The sequence below is a fragment of the Hemiscyllium ocellatum genome, chromosome 3 (genome assembly GCF_020745735.1).
Source record: "Hemiscyllium ocellatum isolate sHemOce1 chromosome 3, sHemOce1.pat.X.cur, whole genome shotgun sequence".
Lineage (NCBI taxonomy): Eukaryota > Metazoa > Chordata > Chondrichthyes > Orectolobiformes > Hemiscylliidae > Hemiscyllium > Hemiscyllium ocellatum.
This window is the reverse complement of record NC_083403.1, coordinates 86,419,630-86,440,089: the sequence shown is the minus strand read 5'-3', so window position 1 is coordinate 86,440,089 and position 20,460 is coordinate 86,419,630. Positions and strand designations below refer to the sequence as shown.

Here is a 20,460-nt window from a genome sequence, read left to right as displayed (position 1 = left end):
TAAACTTTTAAGCAACACAGGCAGTGAAGATGTGAATAACTTTTTTTTGTTAGTTTGGTGAATTGTAATGACCAAGAACTCTCCATACATAGTGGAGCCAGAGACAAATGGTTTCAAAGGAAGTAAACTTCCATGCTCAGTTGGGGAATAGGATTGGCTCCATTGCTCAGCGGAGAATTGACATAGTATTGATGGACCATAAAGTCCCTGTCTATACTGTGATAACTGACTCTTAACACTAGTTTGGTCTCCACTGGAGTTTTGCATAGAATTCTGACAACCAAAATTTAGGTAGAATTTGAAACCTGAAGCTTGCAAGAAACAAAAATCTTTTGAGGGATGAAGTCAATTAAGTCAATTTAGAAAAGCTGAGTTTACATAAGTTCAGAGCAAATTTGTTATCAGTGCTCAAATCATAAGATTTTGTACATTGAATAAAGCAAAACTGTTCCTGTTGTCAGGAATGTTGATTGTGCTGAATAGATAAAGAACCAAAGATGACATGAGGAAAACCATTTTTATGCAGCCAGTGGAATGCACCGTATGTGGTGGGAGCAGGTTCATTTGTGACTTTTGAGGGGAACTGAACGCTTGAAATGAAATTTACAGGGCTACTGTTTTAGCAATAGATAGAGCATGGAAATTGAAAAGTGGGGACTGAAGTTCCTGCTTAAATTCAGTAGGGCAAGTAGTATCAAAATAATACCAACACAAGTTTGCTGCTAATTCAGCAGTTAAGTATAAGGTGGCTGCAAGTAGAGGTATATGGACATGGGTCGAAGAGGGTGGTGCTGGAAATACATAACTGGTCAGGCAACATCAGAGGAGCAGGAAAATCTTCATATCTCCTGATGAAGAGCTTATGCTCAACGTTGATTCTCCTGCTCCTCAGATGCTGCCAGACCAGCTGTGCTTTTCAACTCTTCAACTCTGATCTCCAGCACCACACTCTTCAACTCTGATCTCCAGCATCTGCAGTCGTCACTTCCTCCATATCATGAAGGCAGTCCTCCTCCTTGGCCTTCTGAAACAGGCTTAAAATTATTTTTTGTGAATAAAATTCTCTGCAGCCTGTATCTGTATGCAATTTAGTCTAGAATGTTTTCCTTCAAAACCCCCACAAAGGGCTAATGAATTAGGCAGTAAATGTAGAATTGGTAACAAGTGGCAGAATGAATGGCTAGCTGACCTCCAGATGAAGCAGATGAGACAGAAGTCGAGTTACTCAGATTGGCAGAAAGGGAGGAAGAAGGTCTGTACACAATTTACACTAATGATTAGGACTTTGGAATCAAAAACACAATAAATGTGGACGACACCAAATTGGTATGATTGTCCAGACTGAGAAGGACAGCAGTTAATAATTGTGAATTGGCAGGTAATTGCAAAATTAAATTTAAAGGATCACTTGTGATGTAGACTTTTGGAAAGAATAGGAAGGTCAGTTATTGCTTGCACGTTTCAAGTTGAGGTTCAAATACAGCAATTGCTACAGTTGTGCCATAGGTTAGTATGGACATTTAAACAGAAGTAAACCAACACTGAGCTTCATGTTGTGCAATTCTAGACGTACAATAAAAAGGATGTAGAGATACTGGTATGGACGCAGAGAAGACTTTCAACACGCATATATATAGGAAAAAGATTGACAAGCTGACTTCGATGGGAGAAGAGGGCTGATCTTGTATTTAAAATTATGAACAGCTTTCTTTGTGTACAGAGAAAATCTTGCCTTTTGTGGGAAATAACATAACTAGAGGCCATCAGTCTAAGAAAGTTACTGAGGAATCCAATTGGAAATGTATAATACATGAGAGAACGTGGAACTTGCTACTACAGAATGGTTGCACAGTGTACAGAGATATTTAGGGGAACCTGGTCAAGCAAGAAAGAAGAAAGCATTGATTGGTATGGTAGACTTGGGTCAGGACGTTTCATATGAAACATAAACATTGGCATGGACTAATAGGGCCAATTGACCCATTATGCAGTTTTGTGAAATTTTCTATGTAATTTTGTACTTGGAGTTTTGCTTATCACAGTTAAATGTCAAAGTTTGGTAATTAGATGTATTTTGATTCAAGTTCATTCTTCTTGGCTGTTTAGGTCTGCATTTTTAAACAAGTTTCTTTTGGTTCACTCAGGTCTTTTCAGGGTTCAGATACAGGAGGAAATTCACCATCTTCAACTCTACCATCACCTCAGATCAAAAATGTCAGTGACAGTGAGCTCAGTACTTCTGCAGCTGAATTGCTTCAGGATTACATGATGACAGTAAGTTGCTGCTCCTGATGTCAAAACAAACATTTTAGTTTTTGGTTATAGTGATAAAACGAAATACTCTTTCATACTGAAATTATTACTTTTGTGGTAGTGGTTTATCTAATTGCCTATCATTTAAGGTCAATGGAGTTGAAGGACTCCTGGTTCATCCTCAATATATCCAGCAGAAAGGGGAGCTGTACTATGCTAAATTCAAGAACGTTCAAATAGTCCTGAAAACATGAAGACATGGAGAACAATGATGTAAACCCTTCAGTTTTAAAGGATGTTTACAAACAATTTTTACTGGGTTTTTTTGCTCATCATTCTAGATTAAACTTTATAATTTTTTCATGCACTGAAATTTGATTGCCTTGTTTCTACTTGGTGTAAATCATTCACAAAATAATAAGAAATGCGAGTTGTCATGTGTTTGTCATTCACCTATTGCATGTTTTGTACATCATAGATCTTGTACTTTTTGGGATATTTCTGCTTCACTGCTTAAGATCTATAGGTATTTAGTGTAGCAGACTAAATATCTTCGCCTTGATTTGGGGAATATACTCAAGGTATAGTCTCCCTTTTTTAAGTAGGCTGAGAAATTGGAACTTTTTTTTTTATAAAATTAAAAGCTAAAGAAATTCTGAAATCTGATCTCTTTAACGTGCAAATAAACGAGATGGATGTCTGTACAATGTGTTATCTGAGTCATAGCAATGACAATGTTATATGGTGTTTTGACTTATGAATTCTGTAATTTTTACCTTTTTCATGGACTAAGTCTAATCATGCTCCATTTTGATTTTTATTGTTAATATTTTGCAGTGTAGGAAAGTCTGGAAATGCATTAAACTGGATATATTCAGTCTGTAATGACCAACACCTCTAAATCACTCAATTGTTGTGTTTTTGGTTTGACATGCTTGCTATAGCTCACAAATTGTATTTAATGAGACAGTCAAAATCATTTGGTAACACGTGCAATTGATAATAGTTGCAGTTTCAATAAACCCAACAATAATAAATGCCTTAAAACCTTTACACTATTATTTTGTAATTGAGGAATCTTAAGAGCCCAGGTGTTCTTTCTCCAAAAGAATACTTTTCTCCAAATGATTTGATGTTCATATTGTAACTTGACCATTATTGCACAATTGTTTGACAGTTATCTTTGTGACAGTGAATCCAGCTTAAGGCATTGAATATTTTTCTCCTGTTTTTAAAAACTTGGAGTTGATTTAGATATTTGAAATTATGTATACTGCTGCTATTACTAGAAGTATTTAAATTCTAGTATTTGGCAGAGGAGGTCTACTTCTGCATATTCTGTATGCAGAAAACTTTGGCTATTTGAAAGTATAATTCTTTTCAGTGAAACCTTCATACTACTAACCTGGCAAATCAGTACTGCAGCCACCCACCCTAAACTGGGTACAATGTAAATTCAACGTGCAATTTTTTTAAATAAGGAAGATGACAAATGGTCGTAGGTAATACTGGTTTTGGTTAACTTGAATGGCTTTGTTTGGAAATAAAGTTGTAATATTTGAGGCTCGTTGCTTATGGACATATACTTGTCTATAATCTAATAGATTTGCTGTATTGTCATATGAACAGTTATCCAGTTCTGTGATTTTTGGTTGAATGTGCCTGAGAAAAGTTAATCTTCTACACGTTGTACTTCAGTAATCCAGTGACAGTGAACCTATTGCTGGACTGAAGAATTTGCAAGACCATAGGAAGTCTCGCGTCAGGATCACTGCAGTGAAACAGAAAACATTTGTTTTACAGAATCTGCATCTCTTTAGTTGCCACTACAGCTCTAGTTGCTTAGTCATGTTTGTGTACAAAAGTGTGTGCCAAACTAAGGAGGTATGGTTCTGCTAAGGAAGGTGTGTAGGGATGATTTGATAGTTTCTTGTCACAAATTTTGAGCTGTTATGTAGTTAATTGTCAATTCTGTTTTGCAGCTGAGAACGAAGTTAACATCTGAAGAAATCCAGAAGTTTGCTACACTTCTACACGAGTACCGCAATGGTGCCTCAATTCATGAATTTTGCATCAGTCTTCGACAGTTGTATGGTGATGGTAGAAAGTTTCTTTTGCTTGGTAAGTTACATGTCCCATTTAGAGTTAAACACTAATGTTTTTTTGCTTTGGTGTGTAATGAGAATTTGTGTTTCTCACGCATTGACAAAGCCAATTCAATTTTAATAAAGTCGTAAATGTTTCATTGATACTTGGATTTATTGTCAGATGTACAGATACATAGTGAAAAGTATTGTATTGCATGCTAACCTGACAAATCATATCTACCTTACGTACACCAGAGTAATAAAACAGAATGCAGAATATAGTGTTATAGCTACAGAAAAGGCGCAGAGAAAAACCAACTAAGGTATGTTCATACGTCTGAGAACCATTGGTAAGAAGCTGTTCTTAAATCTGTTAGTATGTGTTTTTCAAACTTTTGTATCTTCTGCCTGATTGGAAGGGGTGGAAGAGCATATAACCATGATGAAGGGGTATTTGATTAGGTTGGCTGCTTTCCTGAGCTACCAGGAAGTGTAGACATTCAGTGGAAGGCTAGTTTTCATGACGGACTGGGCTGCATTCAGAATGCTGTATAATTTCTCGTGGTCTTAGACAAAGCAATTGTGATGCATCCAGATAGGGTATTTTCTTTTGGTGTATCTTTTAAAAATACATAAAAGTCACTGTGGAGATGTAGAATTTCCTTATAAAATTCCTTATAAAATTCCTTATAAGGAAGTAGAGTCATTGTTTCCCTGATTGTAGCATTGATGTGGATGGACCAGGATAGATCATTGGCGATATGCCGTCTCAAGAACTTGAAGCCCTCAACCACGTCCGCCTCAGCACCATGGATGCAAACCAGAAACATGTCCTTCGCTCCGCTTCCTGAAGTCAATGACCAACTCCTTTGTTTTGCTGACATTGAGAGGGAGATTAACAACAATTGCAGATGCTGGAAATCTAAAACATAAACAGAAATTGCTGGAAAATCTCAGCAGGTGTGGCAGCATCTGTGGAGAGAAATCTGTTATCGTTTCAGGTCCAATGAACCCTTTTTAGGTTGATGTCATCAGCAAATTTATAAGCTGAATTTCGCCACAGTGGTGACTGTGTAAGGAGTGTTGAAAGAGGCAGAATACACAACCTTGCAGACAACTGGTGTCAAGAATCATTATGGAGGAGATGGTGTTGCTTATCCTTGTTGATTGTGGTTTGCAGTTCAGGAGTTAGAGGATCCAGTTGCAGAGTGGCAGGCAGAGTCCTAGGTCCTGATTTGGAGATGAGTTTTATTGGAACTGTCATGTTGAATCCAAGTCATAGTCAATAAATAGGAGCCTGACATAGATGTCCTTATTATCCAGATGTTCCAAGGCTGAAGGTAGGGTCGGGAGATGGTGTCTGCTGCAGACATATTGTGACAGTAGGTGAATTGCAAAGGCTCAAGGCAGTCTGGAAGGCTGGAGTTAATGTGTGCTCCGACCAACTTCTCAAAGCATTTCATAATGATGGGTGTCAAAACTGCTGGGCAGTAGTCATTAAGGCACGTTGTCTGAGTTTTCATAGGCACTGGATGATAGTGGTCTTATTGGAGCAGGTGGCCACACCACATTATAGTGAGGAGACATTACAGATGTCTGCGACTACTCCCATCAGGTGGTCCGCACAAGAACTAAGTACCTAGTCGGGGGTCCATCCAAGTCAGTTGCTTTCTGTGGGTTCACCTGAAGGCCAATCTGACATCAGTGGCTGTGGATTCATTTGAACAGAAGGGCAGTGAAAATAAGCATAGAATGCATTGAGCTAATCAGGGAGGCTTGCATTGTTGTCAGTAATTCTACTCAAATTCACTTTTTATAGCCTGTTTATATCATGCTGGCCTTGCCACAGTTGATGTATGTCAGCATGGGACTTTAGTTTGGTATTGTCCTTCGGCATCCCTGATGGCTTTGTGAAGACCATAACGAGATATCCTGTGTGGGTCAGGGTCACGCAGTTTTAATGCCTCAGACCTGGATTTCAGTAGAGGGTAGATCTCCCAGTTCATCTGTGATTTCCAGTTGGGGAACACTTGGATTAATTTCTTTAGCACACAGACCTCTAGATGGTTACTGATGAAGTCCATAACTAGTGACATACTCAGATTGGCTGCTGAGTTCTTGGATGTAGACCAGTCTACTGACTCCAAGCAGTCATATTAGATGCTCGTCCTTTACCTCAGATCATTAATGTACAACTTTTTGTTCTGGATCCTTGCACTTCAGTTCCTGTTTGTAAGCTGGGAGAAGGAGCATAGCCTTGTCGTCTGATTTACCAAAATGTGGATGGGGCATGGAGTAGTAGGTATCTTTGGTTCTATAGCAAAGGTCCAGGGTGTTTGGGCCTCTGGTGGGACAGGATTCCTGTTGGTGATACATGGTAGTACCTTCTTGAGGTGGACTGGTTGAAGCCCCTGGCTACTATGAGTAAGCTATTTTATTGTAGTGTATATTTCATTGTGTCCTCTTTACTTCTGCTATCCTGACAGCAGTTTACATCCCACTCCATCCAGAAGTGAACTCCCCGTGGCAGGTGGTAGGGTCAGCACTTTACCATTAGATGTTCTAAGTCTACAGCATAGTAACTGACCAGGGTCATCCTGTCAGAGTACCAACAGGTGTTGATCAGGAGGCTGGCTCCTTTGACTTGCCCAAGGACTCCCATGTGGTACATTTGGTTGGGAAGCTTTCCATTTGTAAGGCACAGTCTGGTGAAGTAGAAGTTAGCTGCAAATGTGTTGCTGGTCAAAGCACAGCAGGTTAGGCAGCATCTCAGGAATAGAGAATTCGACGTTTCGAGCATAAGCCCTTCATCAGGAATAAGAGAGAGAGCCAAGCCGGCTGAGATAAAAGGTAGGGAGGAGGGACTAGGGGGAGGGGCGATGGAGGTGGGATAGGTGGAAGGAGGTCAAGGTGAGGGTGATAGGCCGGAGTGGGGTGGGGGCGGAGAGGTCAGGAAGAGGATTGCAAGTTAGGAGGGCGGTGCTGAGTTGAGGGAACCGACTGAGACAAGGTGGGGGGAGGGGAAATGAGGAAGCTGGAGAAATCTGAATTCATACCTTGTGGTTGGAGGGTTCCCAGGCGGAAGATGAGGCGCTCCTCCTCCAGCCGTCGTGTAGTTGTGTTCTGCCGGTGGAGGAGTCCAAGGACCTGCATGTCCTCGGTGGAGTGGGAGGGGGAGTTAAAGTGTTGAGCCACGGGGTGATTGGGTTGGTTGGTTCGGGCGGCCCAGAGGTGTTCTCTGAAGCGTTCCGCAAGTAAGCGGCCTGTCTCACCAATATAGAGGAGGCCACATCGGGTGCAGCGGATGCAATAGATGATGTGTGTGGAGGTACAGGTGAACTTGTGGCGGATATGGAAGGATCCCTTGGGGCCTTGGAGGGAAGTGAGTGTGGAGGTGTGGGCGCAAGTTTTACATTTCCTGCGGTTGCAGGGGAAGGTGCCGGGGGTGGAGGTTGGGTTGGTGGGGGGTGTGGATCTGACAAGGGAGTCACGAAGGGAGTGGTCCTTGCGGAACGCTGATAGGGGAGGGGAGGGAAATATATCCTTGGTGGTGGGGTCCGTTTGGAGGTGGCGGAAATGGCGGCGGATAATACGTTGTATGCGCAGGTTGGTGGGGTGGTAGGTGAGAACCAGTGGGGTTCTGTCTTGGTGGCGGTTGGAGGAGCGGGGCTCTAGGGCGGAGGAGCGGGAAGTGGAGGAGATGCGGTGGAGGGCATCGTCGATCACGTCTGGGGGGAATCTGCGGTCCTTGAAGAAGGAGGCCATCTGGGTTGTGCGGTGTTGGAATTGGTCCTCCTGGGAGCAGATGCGGCGGAGACGAAGGAATTGGGAATATGGGATGGCGTTTTTACAGGGGGCAGGGTGGGAGGAGGTGTAGTCCAGGTAGCTGTGGGAGTCAGTCGGTTTATAATAGATGTCTGTGTTGAGTCGGTCGCCCGAGATAGAAATGGAAAGGTCTAGGAATGGGAGGGAGGAGTCTGAGACAGTCCAGGTGAATTTCAGGTCGGGATGGAAGGTGTTAGTAAAGTTGATGAACTGTTCAACCTCCTCGTGGGAGCACGAGGCAGCGCCGATACAGTCATCGATGTAGCGGAGGAAAAGGTGGGGGGTGGTGCCAGTGTAGTTGCGGAAGATGGACTGTTCCACATATCCTACGAAGAGGCAGGCATAGCTGGGGCCCATGCGGGTGCCCATGGCAACTCCTTTAGTTTGGAGGAAGTGGGAGGATTGAAAAGAGAAGTTATTCAGGGTGAGGACCAGTTCAGTCAGTCGAAGGAGGGTGTCAGTGGAAGGGTACTGGTTAGTGCGGCGGGAAAGGAAGAAGCGGAGGGCTTTGAGTCCTTCGTGATGGGGGATGGAGGTGTACAGGGACTGGATGTCCATAGTGAAAATAAGGCGTTGGGGACCGGGGAAGCGAAAATCCTGGAGGAGGTGGAGGGCGTGGGTGGTGTCCCGAACGTAGGTGGGGAGTTCTTGGACTAAAGGGGACAGGACCGTGTCGAGGTATTGGGAGATGAGTTCGGTGGGGCAGGAGCAGGCTGAGACAATGGGTCGGCCGGGGCAGGCAGGTTTGTGGATTTTGGGCAGGAGGTAGAAACGGGCGGTGCGGGGTTGTGGGACTATGAGGTTGGAGGCGGTGGATGGGAGATCCCCTGAGGTGATGAGGTCCTGGATGGTCTGGGAGATGATGGTTTGGTGGTGGGAGGTGGGGTCGTGGTCAAGGGGGCGATAAGAGGAGGCGTCCGCGAGCTGGCGTTTGGCTTCAGCGGTGTACAGGTCAGTGCGCCAAACTACCACCGCGCCTCCCTTGTCTGCGGGTTTGATGGTGAGGTTGGGATTGGAGCGGAGGGAGTGGAGGGCTGCACGTTCTGAGGGTGAGAGGTTGGAGTGGGTGAGAGGGGTGGACAGGTTGAGTCGGTTGATGTCACGGCGGCAGTTGGCTATAAAGAGGTCGAGGGCGGGTAGGAGGCCTGCACGGGGTGTCCAGGTGGATGGGGTGTGTTGGAGGCGGGAGAAGGGGTCGTCAGAGGGTGGGCGGGAGTCTTGGTTGTGAAAGTAGGCACGGAGGCGAAGGCGGCGGAAGAATTGTTCAATATCTCGCCGCGTGTTGAACTCATTAATCCGAGGGCGTAGGGGAACGAAGGTGAGGCCCCTGCTGAGGACTGATCTCTCATCCTCAGAGAGGGGGAGATCTGGAGGGATGGTGAAAATCCGGCAGGGCTGGGAGCTAGGACCTGGTGTGGGACTGGAGCTGGAGCTGGAGCTGGGGGCGGGGTTAGGGGCGGGGACAGAGATCGAAGTAGGGGCGGAGTTAGACGTGGTGACGTTGCTCGACGTGGGGGCGGGGTCATGCGTCGTGACGGAAATAAGCGTGGGGGCGGGGTTACGTGAAGCGACGGGAGATGGCGTGGGGGCGGGGTTATGGGCGGGGTTATGCGTAGTGACGAAAGACGGCGTGGGGGCGGGGAAACCTGAGGATTTGTGCTCCTGCAGGTTAGTGATGTCAGTGGGGGCGGAAGTGGCTGCGTCGACGGCAACCGGAGGGGCGGAAATGGTTGCGGCGACGGAGGAGTGGTGGTCATTCCCGGTGGCCGCGTGGGTCGCGGGTCCGTCGGCGATTGTGGAAGCGGTTGTGTGTGTGGTGGTCACCGGGGCAGTTGTAGGGGCGGCGATCGCGGGGGCTCCGAGGTCGGTGGGGGCGGAAGTGACGTCACGGTCGGCGGCGGCCTTTGGTGCCGCGGGCGCTGTGGAGGCCACATGTGTAATGGCGTCCGACAGGCCTGTGGAAGATTCTGGAATAGTTGAGGGGCCACGAGTGTGGGGGTAAGTACATGAAAGTTTTTGGTACTTACTGTCTTTAATCTCTGATAGGGCTAGGAAGAACTGTTTGTTGAGTTTGTGGATTCTTCTGTAGATGAAGAACAGCAGGGGTCCTTTGCAGGTCTGTGAGAGTGTTGTCCTGAGCTGGGGTAGGGCTGATTGCAGGGAGTGTAGGTAGCGACGCATGGCTGCAAGGGTGGAGCGGAGGATCCGGAGGGAGGTCTGTTGCTGGAGGCTTCGGATTTGTTGTAGGTACAGGTTGTCCTGGTTGGGTCCAAATTTTGTTGGTTGGAATGTAGTTCGGAGTCCGTGTGGGATCAGTCGGTTCCTTAGGCAGGTGCTGAGGAAGGAGATGTGGCTGTGGTAACGGGTCTGTTTGAGAACGTGGCTGAAGAGCTTCTGTGCAGAGGAGATGACCTGGGGGGTGCAGTGAGAGAGGGACTCACTGAAATCCTTGTAGAGGGAGGAAGAGAGCTTCTTCAAGGAAGGCATCCTTGTAAGAGGATTCGCAGTAGGTTAAAATCTTCGAGTAAAAAATGAGGTCTGCAGATGCTGGAGATCACAGCTGCAAATGTGTTGCTGGTCAAAGCACAGCAGGTTAGGCAGCATCTCAGGAATAGAGAATTCGACGTTTCGAGCATAAGCCCTTCATCAGGAATAAGAGAGAGAGCCAAGCCGGCTGAGATAAAAGGTAGGGAGGAGGGACTAGGGGGAGGGGCGATGGAGGTGGGATAGGTGGAAGGAGGTCAAGGTGAGGGTGATAGGCCGGAGTGGGGTGGGGGCGGAGAGGTCAGGAAGAGGATTGCAAGTTCGGAGGGCGGTGCTGAGTTGAGGGAACCGACTGAGACAAGGTGGGGGGAGGGGAAATGAGGAAGCTGGAGAAATCTGAATTCATACCTTGTGGTTGGAGGGTTCCCAGGCGGAAGATGAGGCGCTCCTCCTCCAGCCGTCGTGTAGTTGTGTTCTGCCGGTGGAGGAGTCCAAGGACCTGCATGTCCTCGGTGGAGTGGGAGGGGGAGTTAAAGTGTTGAGCCACGGGGTGATTGGGTTGGTTGGTTCGGGCGGCCCAGAGGTGTTCTCTGAAGCGTTCCGCAAGTAAGCGGCCTGTCTCACCAATATAGAGGAGGCCACATCGGGTGCAGCGGATGCAATAGATGATGTGTGTGGAGGTACAGGTGAACTTGTGGCGGATATGGAAGGATCCCTTGGGGCCTTGGAGGGAAGTGAGTGTGGAGGTGTGGGCGCAAGTTTTACATTTCCTGCGGTTGCAGGGGAAGGTGCCGGGGGTGGAGGTTGGGTTGGTGGGGGGTGTGGATCTGACAAGGGAGTCACGAAGGGAGTGGTCCTTGCGGAACGCTGATAGGGGAGGGGAGGGAAATATATCCTTGGTGGTGGGGTCCGTTTGGAGGTGGCGGAAATGGCGGCGGATAATACGTTGTATGCGCAGGTTGGTGGGGTGGTAGGTGAGAACCAGTGGGGTTCTGTCTTGGTGGCGGTTGGAGGAGCGGGGCTCAAGGGCGGAGGAGCGGGAAGTGGAGGAGATGCGGTGGAGGGCATCGTCGATGCAGACCTCATTTTTTACTCGAAGTAGAAGTTAGCCATGTCTATATAAAGCAGGTATCTTTTATAATTCAAATTGTGCAGAAGCCGACTGAATGGGGTACTGAAATATTAGTTTTAATATAATTTTCACGAAGTAATTTAACCTTTCATTAGAAACAAACTTAGTCTATATTTTTTCTGGTCAGGCTCACCAAGAACAAAATACTGCAGAGGTTTTAACTATGAAATAAGAACAAAATATTTGAAGTAGTTGATAGTTCTAGCAGTTTCTCTGTTTTGGAGTTTGGTGGGGTTTGGGTGGAGTAGGGGTGGGAGGAAAGGGAGAGAGAGATGAGAATATTTCCGTTGATCCCTTATCTGCAGTGGTGGAGTACTTGGAAATCTAGTAGCAAGAAAGGGGACTGTTGGAAGAAGTGGAAACTTTGGGAACAGGATAGATGGTAGGGAAAATAGTAATGAAAAATATTTATCTGTCATTTTAATGTTTCCTGCCTTCTGCATAAACGATGCTTTTCATTTATTCTATCCTTCCAGCTTAGAACCGTTGCATCTTTTAAGCAATTTCAGTTCTGAATGGTCATCAGCCTTGAAACATTTACTGTTTCCTCACTCCACAGTTGCTGCTTGATTTGCTGAATGTTTCTAGTATTCATGCTTTTTTATTTCATATCTGTACAACTTACGAAGCTATACTAAGAAATGTCCCAACTATTATTTACGAAGAGTAATGACAAAGGTCATGTTTAATGATCAACTTACCTATTATGTCCTCCATTATTTTTTAGATTAGATTCCCTACAGTGTGGAAACAGGCCCTTCGGCCCAACAAGTCCACACTGACCCTCCAAAGAGTAACCCACCCACACCCATTTCCCTTGACTAATGCACCTAACACTGGCCAATTCACCTGATCTGCACATCTTTGGACTGTGGGAGGAAACCGGAGGAAACCCATGCAGACACTGGGAGAATATGTAAACTCCACACACAGTCACCCGAGGCTGGAATTGAACCTGGGACCCAAGTGCTGTGAGGCTGCAATGCTAACCACTGAGCCACCATGCCACCCTATTGTTGACACTTTTAAAAATTCTTTACTTTCACTAAAGAAACATGACTATCCATATTGTTTCACTAGCTTTCCATATTGTTCCTCTTAATTTTAAGTTTGAAAAATGATGTTCCATCTGAATTCTCAGTTGGGTTGGAGGTGTGTGATGGTTGAAGATGGAGCCCAGAGAGAGAATGCCTGTTAGGGAGATAGAGCGATGGTAATTGTATGCTCAGAAGAAAGAAAACCTGATCATGGGGACTGGAAGTAGGTGAAAAAGGATTGGCGGTGTTGAAACCACATTATGAGCAGTGCAATCTCTTCTGCATTGGGGAGGTGAAACGCAGACCTGAGCAACTGCCTTGTGAAACATCTGCATTCTGTCTGCATGCCAATCTTTATTTCCATCATTATTTTGGTACCCATTATCCACTTTTTCTTTCCACTGAGCTTTGTCTCCTACTTACGTTGCCTTGTATCCCTGTGGGTTCCATCTCTCACTCCTCCCCTTTTTCTTTTCCCCCAGGCCTGCCACCGCACAAGTACCACTATTTCCTAGTTATTGGAAATTTGGAAAAGGGTCATTAAATTTGTGACATGAACTCTGCTTTCTCTCTGCAGATACTTTCAAACCTGCTGAGTTTCTCCAGTAATTTGTTTTTGTCTTACTAACAACATCTGCAATTCTTTGTTTAACTTTAGAGCTAAAATAGCACTGCATTTTAATGCAATATTAAATTTAAATCCGATTTATGCTTTTATTACATCCTTTAATAGTTTTTCATCCAATTTTGCAGTTAAGCAGTAAATTTCTTGTTTTATATTAAAGTTCATTTGCCACTTAACTGCCTATTCTGCAAGTTTTCTAATGTTGGCTTGTATTAAGCTTAATTGCGTAACTGTTTGAGGAGCAGTCACTCAGTATCACTTGCAAAATCTGACTAAGTTTAATCTCTGTGAACCACTGATTACTGCATTCCAAAACAGATAATTAGACTTTACTCTGCACTTGTTTATTTTCTTTTTCATCCAATTTGCTATTTTCAACCATTTGTTCTCTCCCTCCATTTGTTCAAGCCTTTATCCCAAGCCTGACTCAGATACCTGACTTGCTCTTTTTATGGTAGTCCACACACTGCAATCTGCTGCATCACTCTTGCCAATTTTAAGTCTTCAAAAGAAATCCTGTCAGGTTAGTTAAGCGAAACTAGCTTTTTGGAATTATGTTGATCCATAGATTTTCCATCTATATATTAGTATTGATTTCATATGGATTCTAGCATCTGTTCTACAAATGATAAATTAATTGGCCAATAATTTCAGGCTTCCCCCTTCCTTTAAATATCAAAATGATATTATCTGCCTTTCCTAAAACAATACAATTGATTCTACAGAACTTTTTTTCTGTATTTGTAAACTAGTGTCTCTGCTGTCTCCTCTCTCTAGATTCCTTCAGTATGCACTTATGGATATCGTCTGAACTCTGGGGACTTGGCCTCTTTAGTTTTGTTTCAGTATTTTTTTTTCCCCTGTCCCACTATTAACCTTTTAAACTCATCGTCTGATCGAGTCATTTAATGAAATGTACGTTCCATTATCTTTTAAGTACTGAGGTAAAATCATTAGTCAGTTTTCCTTTGGGTTTATCTGGCTTTTACCCTACGTGACTTTTATTGAAAAATGTTTTCACCTTTTGACTGACTTATGTTGCATTCCTTTAAACTATTTTATACTAAGAATTTTATGTCTTCCTTTTTAGATTTAATTTTCCATTTGAGTTTTCTAGTTTTGCAGGTACAGCCTGTTCTTCTATGACCTGATGGTTAAGTTCTTGTGCAATCCTGAGTTATAGACAGATGGTGTTTCAGAAACAGCACTTAGTGTTGGTGATGTAATAGTTTTACAGCCAATACATTTTAAGACTTCGTGCTTTAGAAACAATGTCCCTGATTCAATTGCAGCAAATTCGGGTTGACGAAATGTGTTATAGCAGAACAAGCTGGACATCATAATCATCGTGTTGTTAATGGAATAAATTCCTGTTGGACTCTCTTGCTCACTTAAAGATTTTCCATGATTTCCTTTTTCACCAAGATTTCTCTTATTTTATTTGGTTCTTCCTTCTTCGATACAGCACTTCCCAAATCTTTTCCTAATATAACCGCATTTCAAAGCTTAAATGTTTTTGTACCCCCTCAGTGAGAACCTATTAGAGCAGGAGTACGGTTGTTAAACTTGGTTTGAATTCCACCTTATATTATTGTTTCAGATCTCGTGGCCACTAAATGTTAGCCCACTTTGAGTTCTAATTTTCACGTTTGGGAATCCTGACTTAATATCATTTCAGAGAGGTCTTTTTTTGGTTGCAAATCACGTTTCAACTTTATTTTCCTGGCATTTATATAATTTATTTGTGAATGTTGTTGTTCCTGAACTTTATTTTCATTAGAGCTGCTGTATCTGATGATTGTATAAGAATTCTCTTGGATTTCATTTGGGATCAATTTAAAGGGGAAGTGTTGCATGTCTCTCTTGAGGTAATTATAATGAAAAGATATAGCAGCATTATGTGATGATATAGTTTGATCCTTTAATTGTGGGGAAGCCTTCAAGTGTAAATTGAAGGCAACCACTGCACTGTAGTGACTGACTTCGTCTTGAACAATTGACAATTAGCAACGCTGGAAGTGTACTTGCAGATCTGATTATTTTTACAATGCATTCTACCATATTTAAGTCCAATTTGTAAATTTTAGACATTTGAATACTAATTTGAATGCATGCAGACTGATTTAGTTGTCTTCCTCTTCAATAGAAATGTGGGTTGAGGTGTTGGGTATATAAAAGAAAAATTAATTCAAAATTCTACTAAGAGGCTTGCTTCTGTTTTGTTTTTTGGTGACAAAGTCATGTTGTTTATTTTCCAGGACTCCGACCTTTCATTCCAGAAAAAGACAGCTTACACTTTGAAAATTTCCTTGAAACTATTGGTGTCAAGGATGGAAGGGGCATTATAACAGACAGTTTTGGCCGATACAGAAGGACTTTGAGTAATGCATCCAATTCAACTACAAATGGCAATGGAGCAACTGCAGGCTCAGATGATCAGTCTGTGCCTTCTGAAGGTGATGAATGGGATAGAATGATCTCTGATATTAGCCATGATATAGAGGCCCTTGGCTGCAGTATGGACCATGATTCATCTTGAAATGAAATTTGCACATCCAGTTAGTAGCCGTCAAACTTCCTTCTTATACCGATGTGTTCTTAAATGAAGTTTACTACAATGTGAATATTTAAATGGATTGTTAAAACATTTCTAAAAAATGAAGAAATCAGGCCATAACTCTTTTTTATCGCTGAAAAACTGCTTATTTGTATTGAAACCTTTTGTAACAAAGCAAATACCTGTTAGGCTTGCTTCTCCCAGTCGTGAGCAAGACTTTCCTTGTCATATCACGTGGTTTTGTATCTGAACTGCACAATGTTACATATTGCAGTATACTGTGATGTCAGGGATGATTTGATTCACTTCTGGACAGATTTTTTATTTTCAATCCAAGAAGTTGAAATTTATGTCCCATTTCTGCTCTATGGTGTTGCAGCATGAGGTGATGTCTGGTGCTTGCAAATAATACTGCACACTTTGAATTCCTGTAAATCTTGGCTGCATGTTCAAATGTAGCTGCTGAAATTTGCCTTGTGACCAAACAAGGCAACATATTTCCATTCTTCTCATGGGAGGTGCAGAAAAGCTGGTATGTGATTGTGAAAGTTGAGCTTGTATATAGTTGGAGTGCATTATTGTGATTGCAAATAACTAAAATTTTGGTAAAGACAATTGAAAGAAGAAAAATTGGCATTTTTCTTAAATGCAGAGAACCATGCTGCAGATTTTATGTTCTGCTTTCAAATATTTGCTTTAAAAATTCCTGCAGTTGTCTGCTATTCCTGCAATATTTATGCTCTACTTCCATTTTCAAATAAGGGAAAGCATTATCATTTAAACTTGTAGAGTTTTATACAAAGGTTTAATGTTCTGGTGAAATGAACAGTAAGGTGCACCATAATGGTGTGTCTGTATATTGATACTTTTCAAAATGTCCTTTCTATTTCTGCACACCCAATGCAAGGATTTTTAAATTTTAAATTCTAATTAAAAAATAAGGGCTATTTAATCATAGCCCGTGCAAATTTTTCATGTAATATGCTGTATTTACTCTCCCATTTAATGAAATTTAAAAGAAAGAAAAATGTTCATGAAACTGGAGATGCAATTTCAAATTTTGGTTAATAGTCAATTTGGATGCTGTATTTATACTGCATTTAAACAACCTTTCTTAAATATTCTATTTGTTTATTGGCATGACTCAACATTTTACCAATAGATGTACTGTATTGTATGTATATGTGATAGTGTGCAGTGGGTAGAATGTATGAAATTAATATGCATAGCATGTGGAAACAAGAAAACCTCAAGATCAATCTGAAAGAATGGATTTGCTATTACTGCCAGTATAATGGTCTTTGGAGCCACTAACTTTTATGGAGTGTTGTCAGATGCTTCAATATCCCATTCATTCGTTTGTAGTGAAGTAACTTGGTAACAGTGCTTCAGGTGATTTAATTTTATGCTTGGTTTGTAAACCTAAATGTAATATTATACTCTAGCAAGATCTTTTAAATCCACTTCAGTGTCCCTTTCAAAATATTTTAGTGTCGTAAATTCAGATATTAATGAGTTGAAAACCACTGGCATTGTACTGGCAGACTGCATGGTGGGTTTCCCGATTTGGATGCTCAATTAATTGTACTTACCGAAGGAAGTGGCTGTGTGTACCATGTCGTTATGGTGATTGTTGTCTTTTAAATATTAGGATGGAGGTAGGGTAAAATACAACTGTATATCAGTGAAATATTTCAAGTACAAGAAGATGTAAATGTTTGAACTTTTCAGGTACAAGGGATATCAAGCTACCCTCTTTGGATATGAATATTAGATGTTGTTTTCTGCATCACTTGCCATGATTTTACTTGGATGTTTTGTTCCATTTCTCCATTTGACTGAAGTTGATCTTTTGTTTCCTCCAGTCTGTTCAGAAAGTTGCCCATTTACTTTATGTACAAATATGTATGACTTGTTAGTGATTTATCATTTTACACTGTATAGAAATATCTGCAAAAGCAATTCACATTTGTAGCAGGAAAGGACCTGTGCATGTTTTGTAATGCTTTACTTTTTTCAAAGTGCAGTCTACTGTTTGTTCCATCAGCCAACTACTTCCAACTATTCTCAATCAATCATCTGGTTTATCTGACACAGCCCAGAAGTTAAAAATACAGATAAGCCAAAGCTGAGATTCCAACACCAGTTTGCTTCAATGAAAAAGCACTCTAACCATGAAAGCTACTACAAACATACCTGTCATTTGACTTGTATATCAGTAGTGCAGCACCATTTCGGTTTCATGATCTGGCTTGTTCAAATAGTAAAGCCTTTAGCTTGGGCTATTGTAAAAGTTGAATGTCAAGCTATATCATCACTTTCCTGAGTGAAAGTGAGGACGACAGATGTTGGAGATCAAAGTCAAAAAGTGTGGCGTCGAAGAGCGCACATCTGAGAAGCAGGAGAGTCGATGTTTCAAGCATAAACTCTTCAGGAATGATGAAGCGCTTATGCTTAAAATGTCAACTCTCCTGCTCCTCGGATGCTGCCTGACAGGCTGTGTTTTTCCAGCACCACACTTTTTGACTATATTTTCTCCTCCAGCATTGGTAATAAATTTTCTCTTGGTATATAATTACTTGAGCATTGAGGTGGACAAGGATAACATGGAAATTGTTACTTTGAATGCAGGACATTTAATTTTAATCACCTGTCCCATTCTGCATGGGGTCACTTTGTTATAAATATAACATGAATTCAGGATAACTGGAGAGGTAGGTGTAATGGTGAGTGAGAGTGGAACAATTCTTTCCATATTTTGATAGTTTAATTGTTTTGCTTTAAAAGTAGCAGTATTATAATTGTGATAAAGGATAACACAGTAAAACAGCACATTTCATGTAATATTTATTCCTGATGCCTGTTAAAAGGCATGATGACAGAACTGAATTTATCTTTGCAGGGTATTTTGGGACAGCAGTACATTTCGCATTGCAAGTATAAAATAGATATAATTTGTCAGTGAGGCATGTTAATGCAATAATTTGAATTTTACTTCGTACAGATTTGCTTTCAATATCCATTATTTGCTTAATGCAAATTCCGGCCATGTTTGCCAAAAATATTAATCAGGTCAATATTATTCCCTAACCATAGGGACTATGACTGTCTTTAGCACAAGTACGAGAGCTGTAATATTCCACTTTAGGTCAAATGCGTATTTATTTTGGGGTCTATTTATGTCCAATCTGTTTAATAAAGGAGACTTTGCATCTTCGTCATGTTTCTGTTATACCTATTGGCCAAATTCTTAACATAACTCCATGTTTCCTTCCTTCATGTTGCTTATATCTGTACTAGGAATTTACCTTAAAATTGTTTTTTTAATTTTATAGCCATAACAATCCAAAGAAATCTGCAGTGCCTTGATCACAGTGTGCAGGAAGTCAGTTTTATCAAATATTGTTGTGGTTCTGTTCGCCGAGCTGGAAGTTTTTGTTGCAAACGTTTCGTCCCCTGGCTAGGCGACATCATCAGTGCTCTGGAGCCTCCTGCGAACCGCTTCCTTGATGTTTCTTCCGATATTTATAGTGGTCTGTCCTTGCCGCTTCCGGGTGTCCGTTTCAGCTGTCCGCTGTAGTGGTTGGTATATTGGGTCCAGGTCGATGTGTTTGTTGATGGAGTTTGTGGATGAATGCCATGCCTCGAGGAATTCCCTGGCTGTTCTCTGTCTGGCTTGCCCTATGATAGTAGTGTTTTCCCAGTCGAATTCATGTTGCTTGTTGTCTGCGTGTGTGGCTACTAGGGATAGCTGGTCGTGTCGTTTCGTGGCTAGTTGATGTTCATGTATGCAGATTGCTAGCTGTCTTCCTGTTTGTCCTATATAGTGTAATGAGCAAAACTAATGTAGTTTACAAAATACCATGCAAGGATTGCACAAAACACTATATAGGACAAACAGGAAGACCGCTAACAATCTGCATACATGAACATCAACTAGCCACGAAACGACACGACCAGCTATCCCTAGTAGCCACACACGCAGACAACAAGCAACATGAAATCGACTGGGAAAACACTACTATCATAGGGTAAGCCAGACAGAGAACAGCCAGGGAATTCCTAGAGGCATGGCATTCATCCACAAACTCCATCAACAAACACATCGACCTGGACCCAATATACCAACCACTACAGCGGACAGCTGAAACTGACACCCGGAAGCGGCAAGGACAGACCACTATAAATACCGGAAGAAACATCAAAGAAGCGCTTCGCAGGAGGCTCCAGAGCACTGATGATGTCGCCTAGCCAGGGGACGAAACGTTTGCAACAAAAACTTCCAGCTCGGCGAACAGAACCACAACAACAAGCACCCGAGCTACAAATCTTCGCACAAACCTTTATCAAATATTGATAGTTTTAGTGTAGAGTTAGAGTCCTACAGGACAGAGACAATCCCTTTGATCCAAACTGGTCCAAGCCGACCAACATGTCCATCCACGCTAACCCCATTACCC

The 20,460-nt window shown here is 42.5% G+C and overlaps 1 protein-coding gene across 3 annotated transcripts in view; it reads left to right on the top strand.

Annotated features, from left to right (window-relative positions):
* ccm2 (CCM2 scaffold protein) overlaps positions 1-19,217 on the top strand; it is a 119,026-nt gene extending 99,809 nt beyond the window's left edge. For all 3 annotated transcript variants that reach the window (XM_060851534.1, XM_060851552.1, XM_060851543.1), the window contains exons 8-10: positions 2,145-2,274; positions 4,236-4,374; positions 15,702-19,217. In XM_060851534.1, coding sequence (XP_060707517.1) covers positions 2,145-2,274; positions 4,236-4,374; positions 15,702-15,982 — 550 coding nt within the window. In that variant the 3' untranslated portion in view covers positions 15,983-19,217. The remainder of the gene's footprint in view (positions 1-2,144; positions 2,275-4,235; positions 4,375-15,701) is intronic.
* The last annotated feature ends 1,243 nt before the right edge of the window (positions 19,218-20,460 follow it).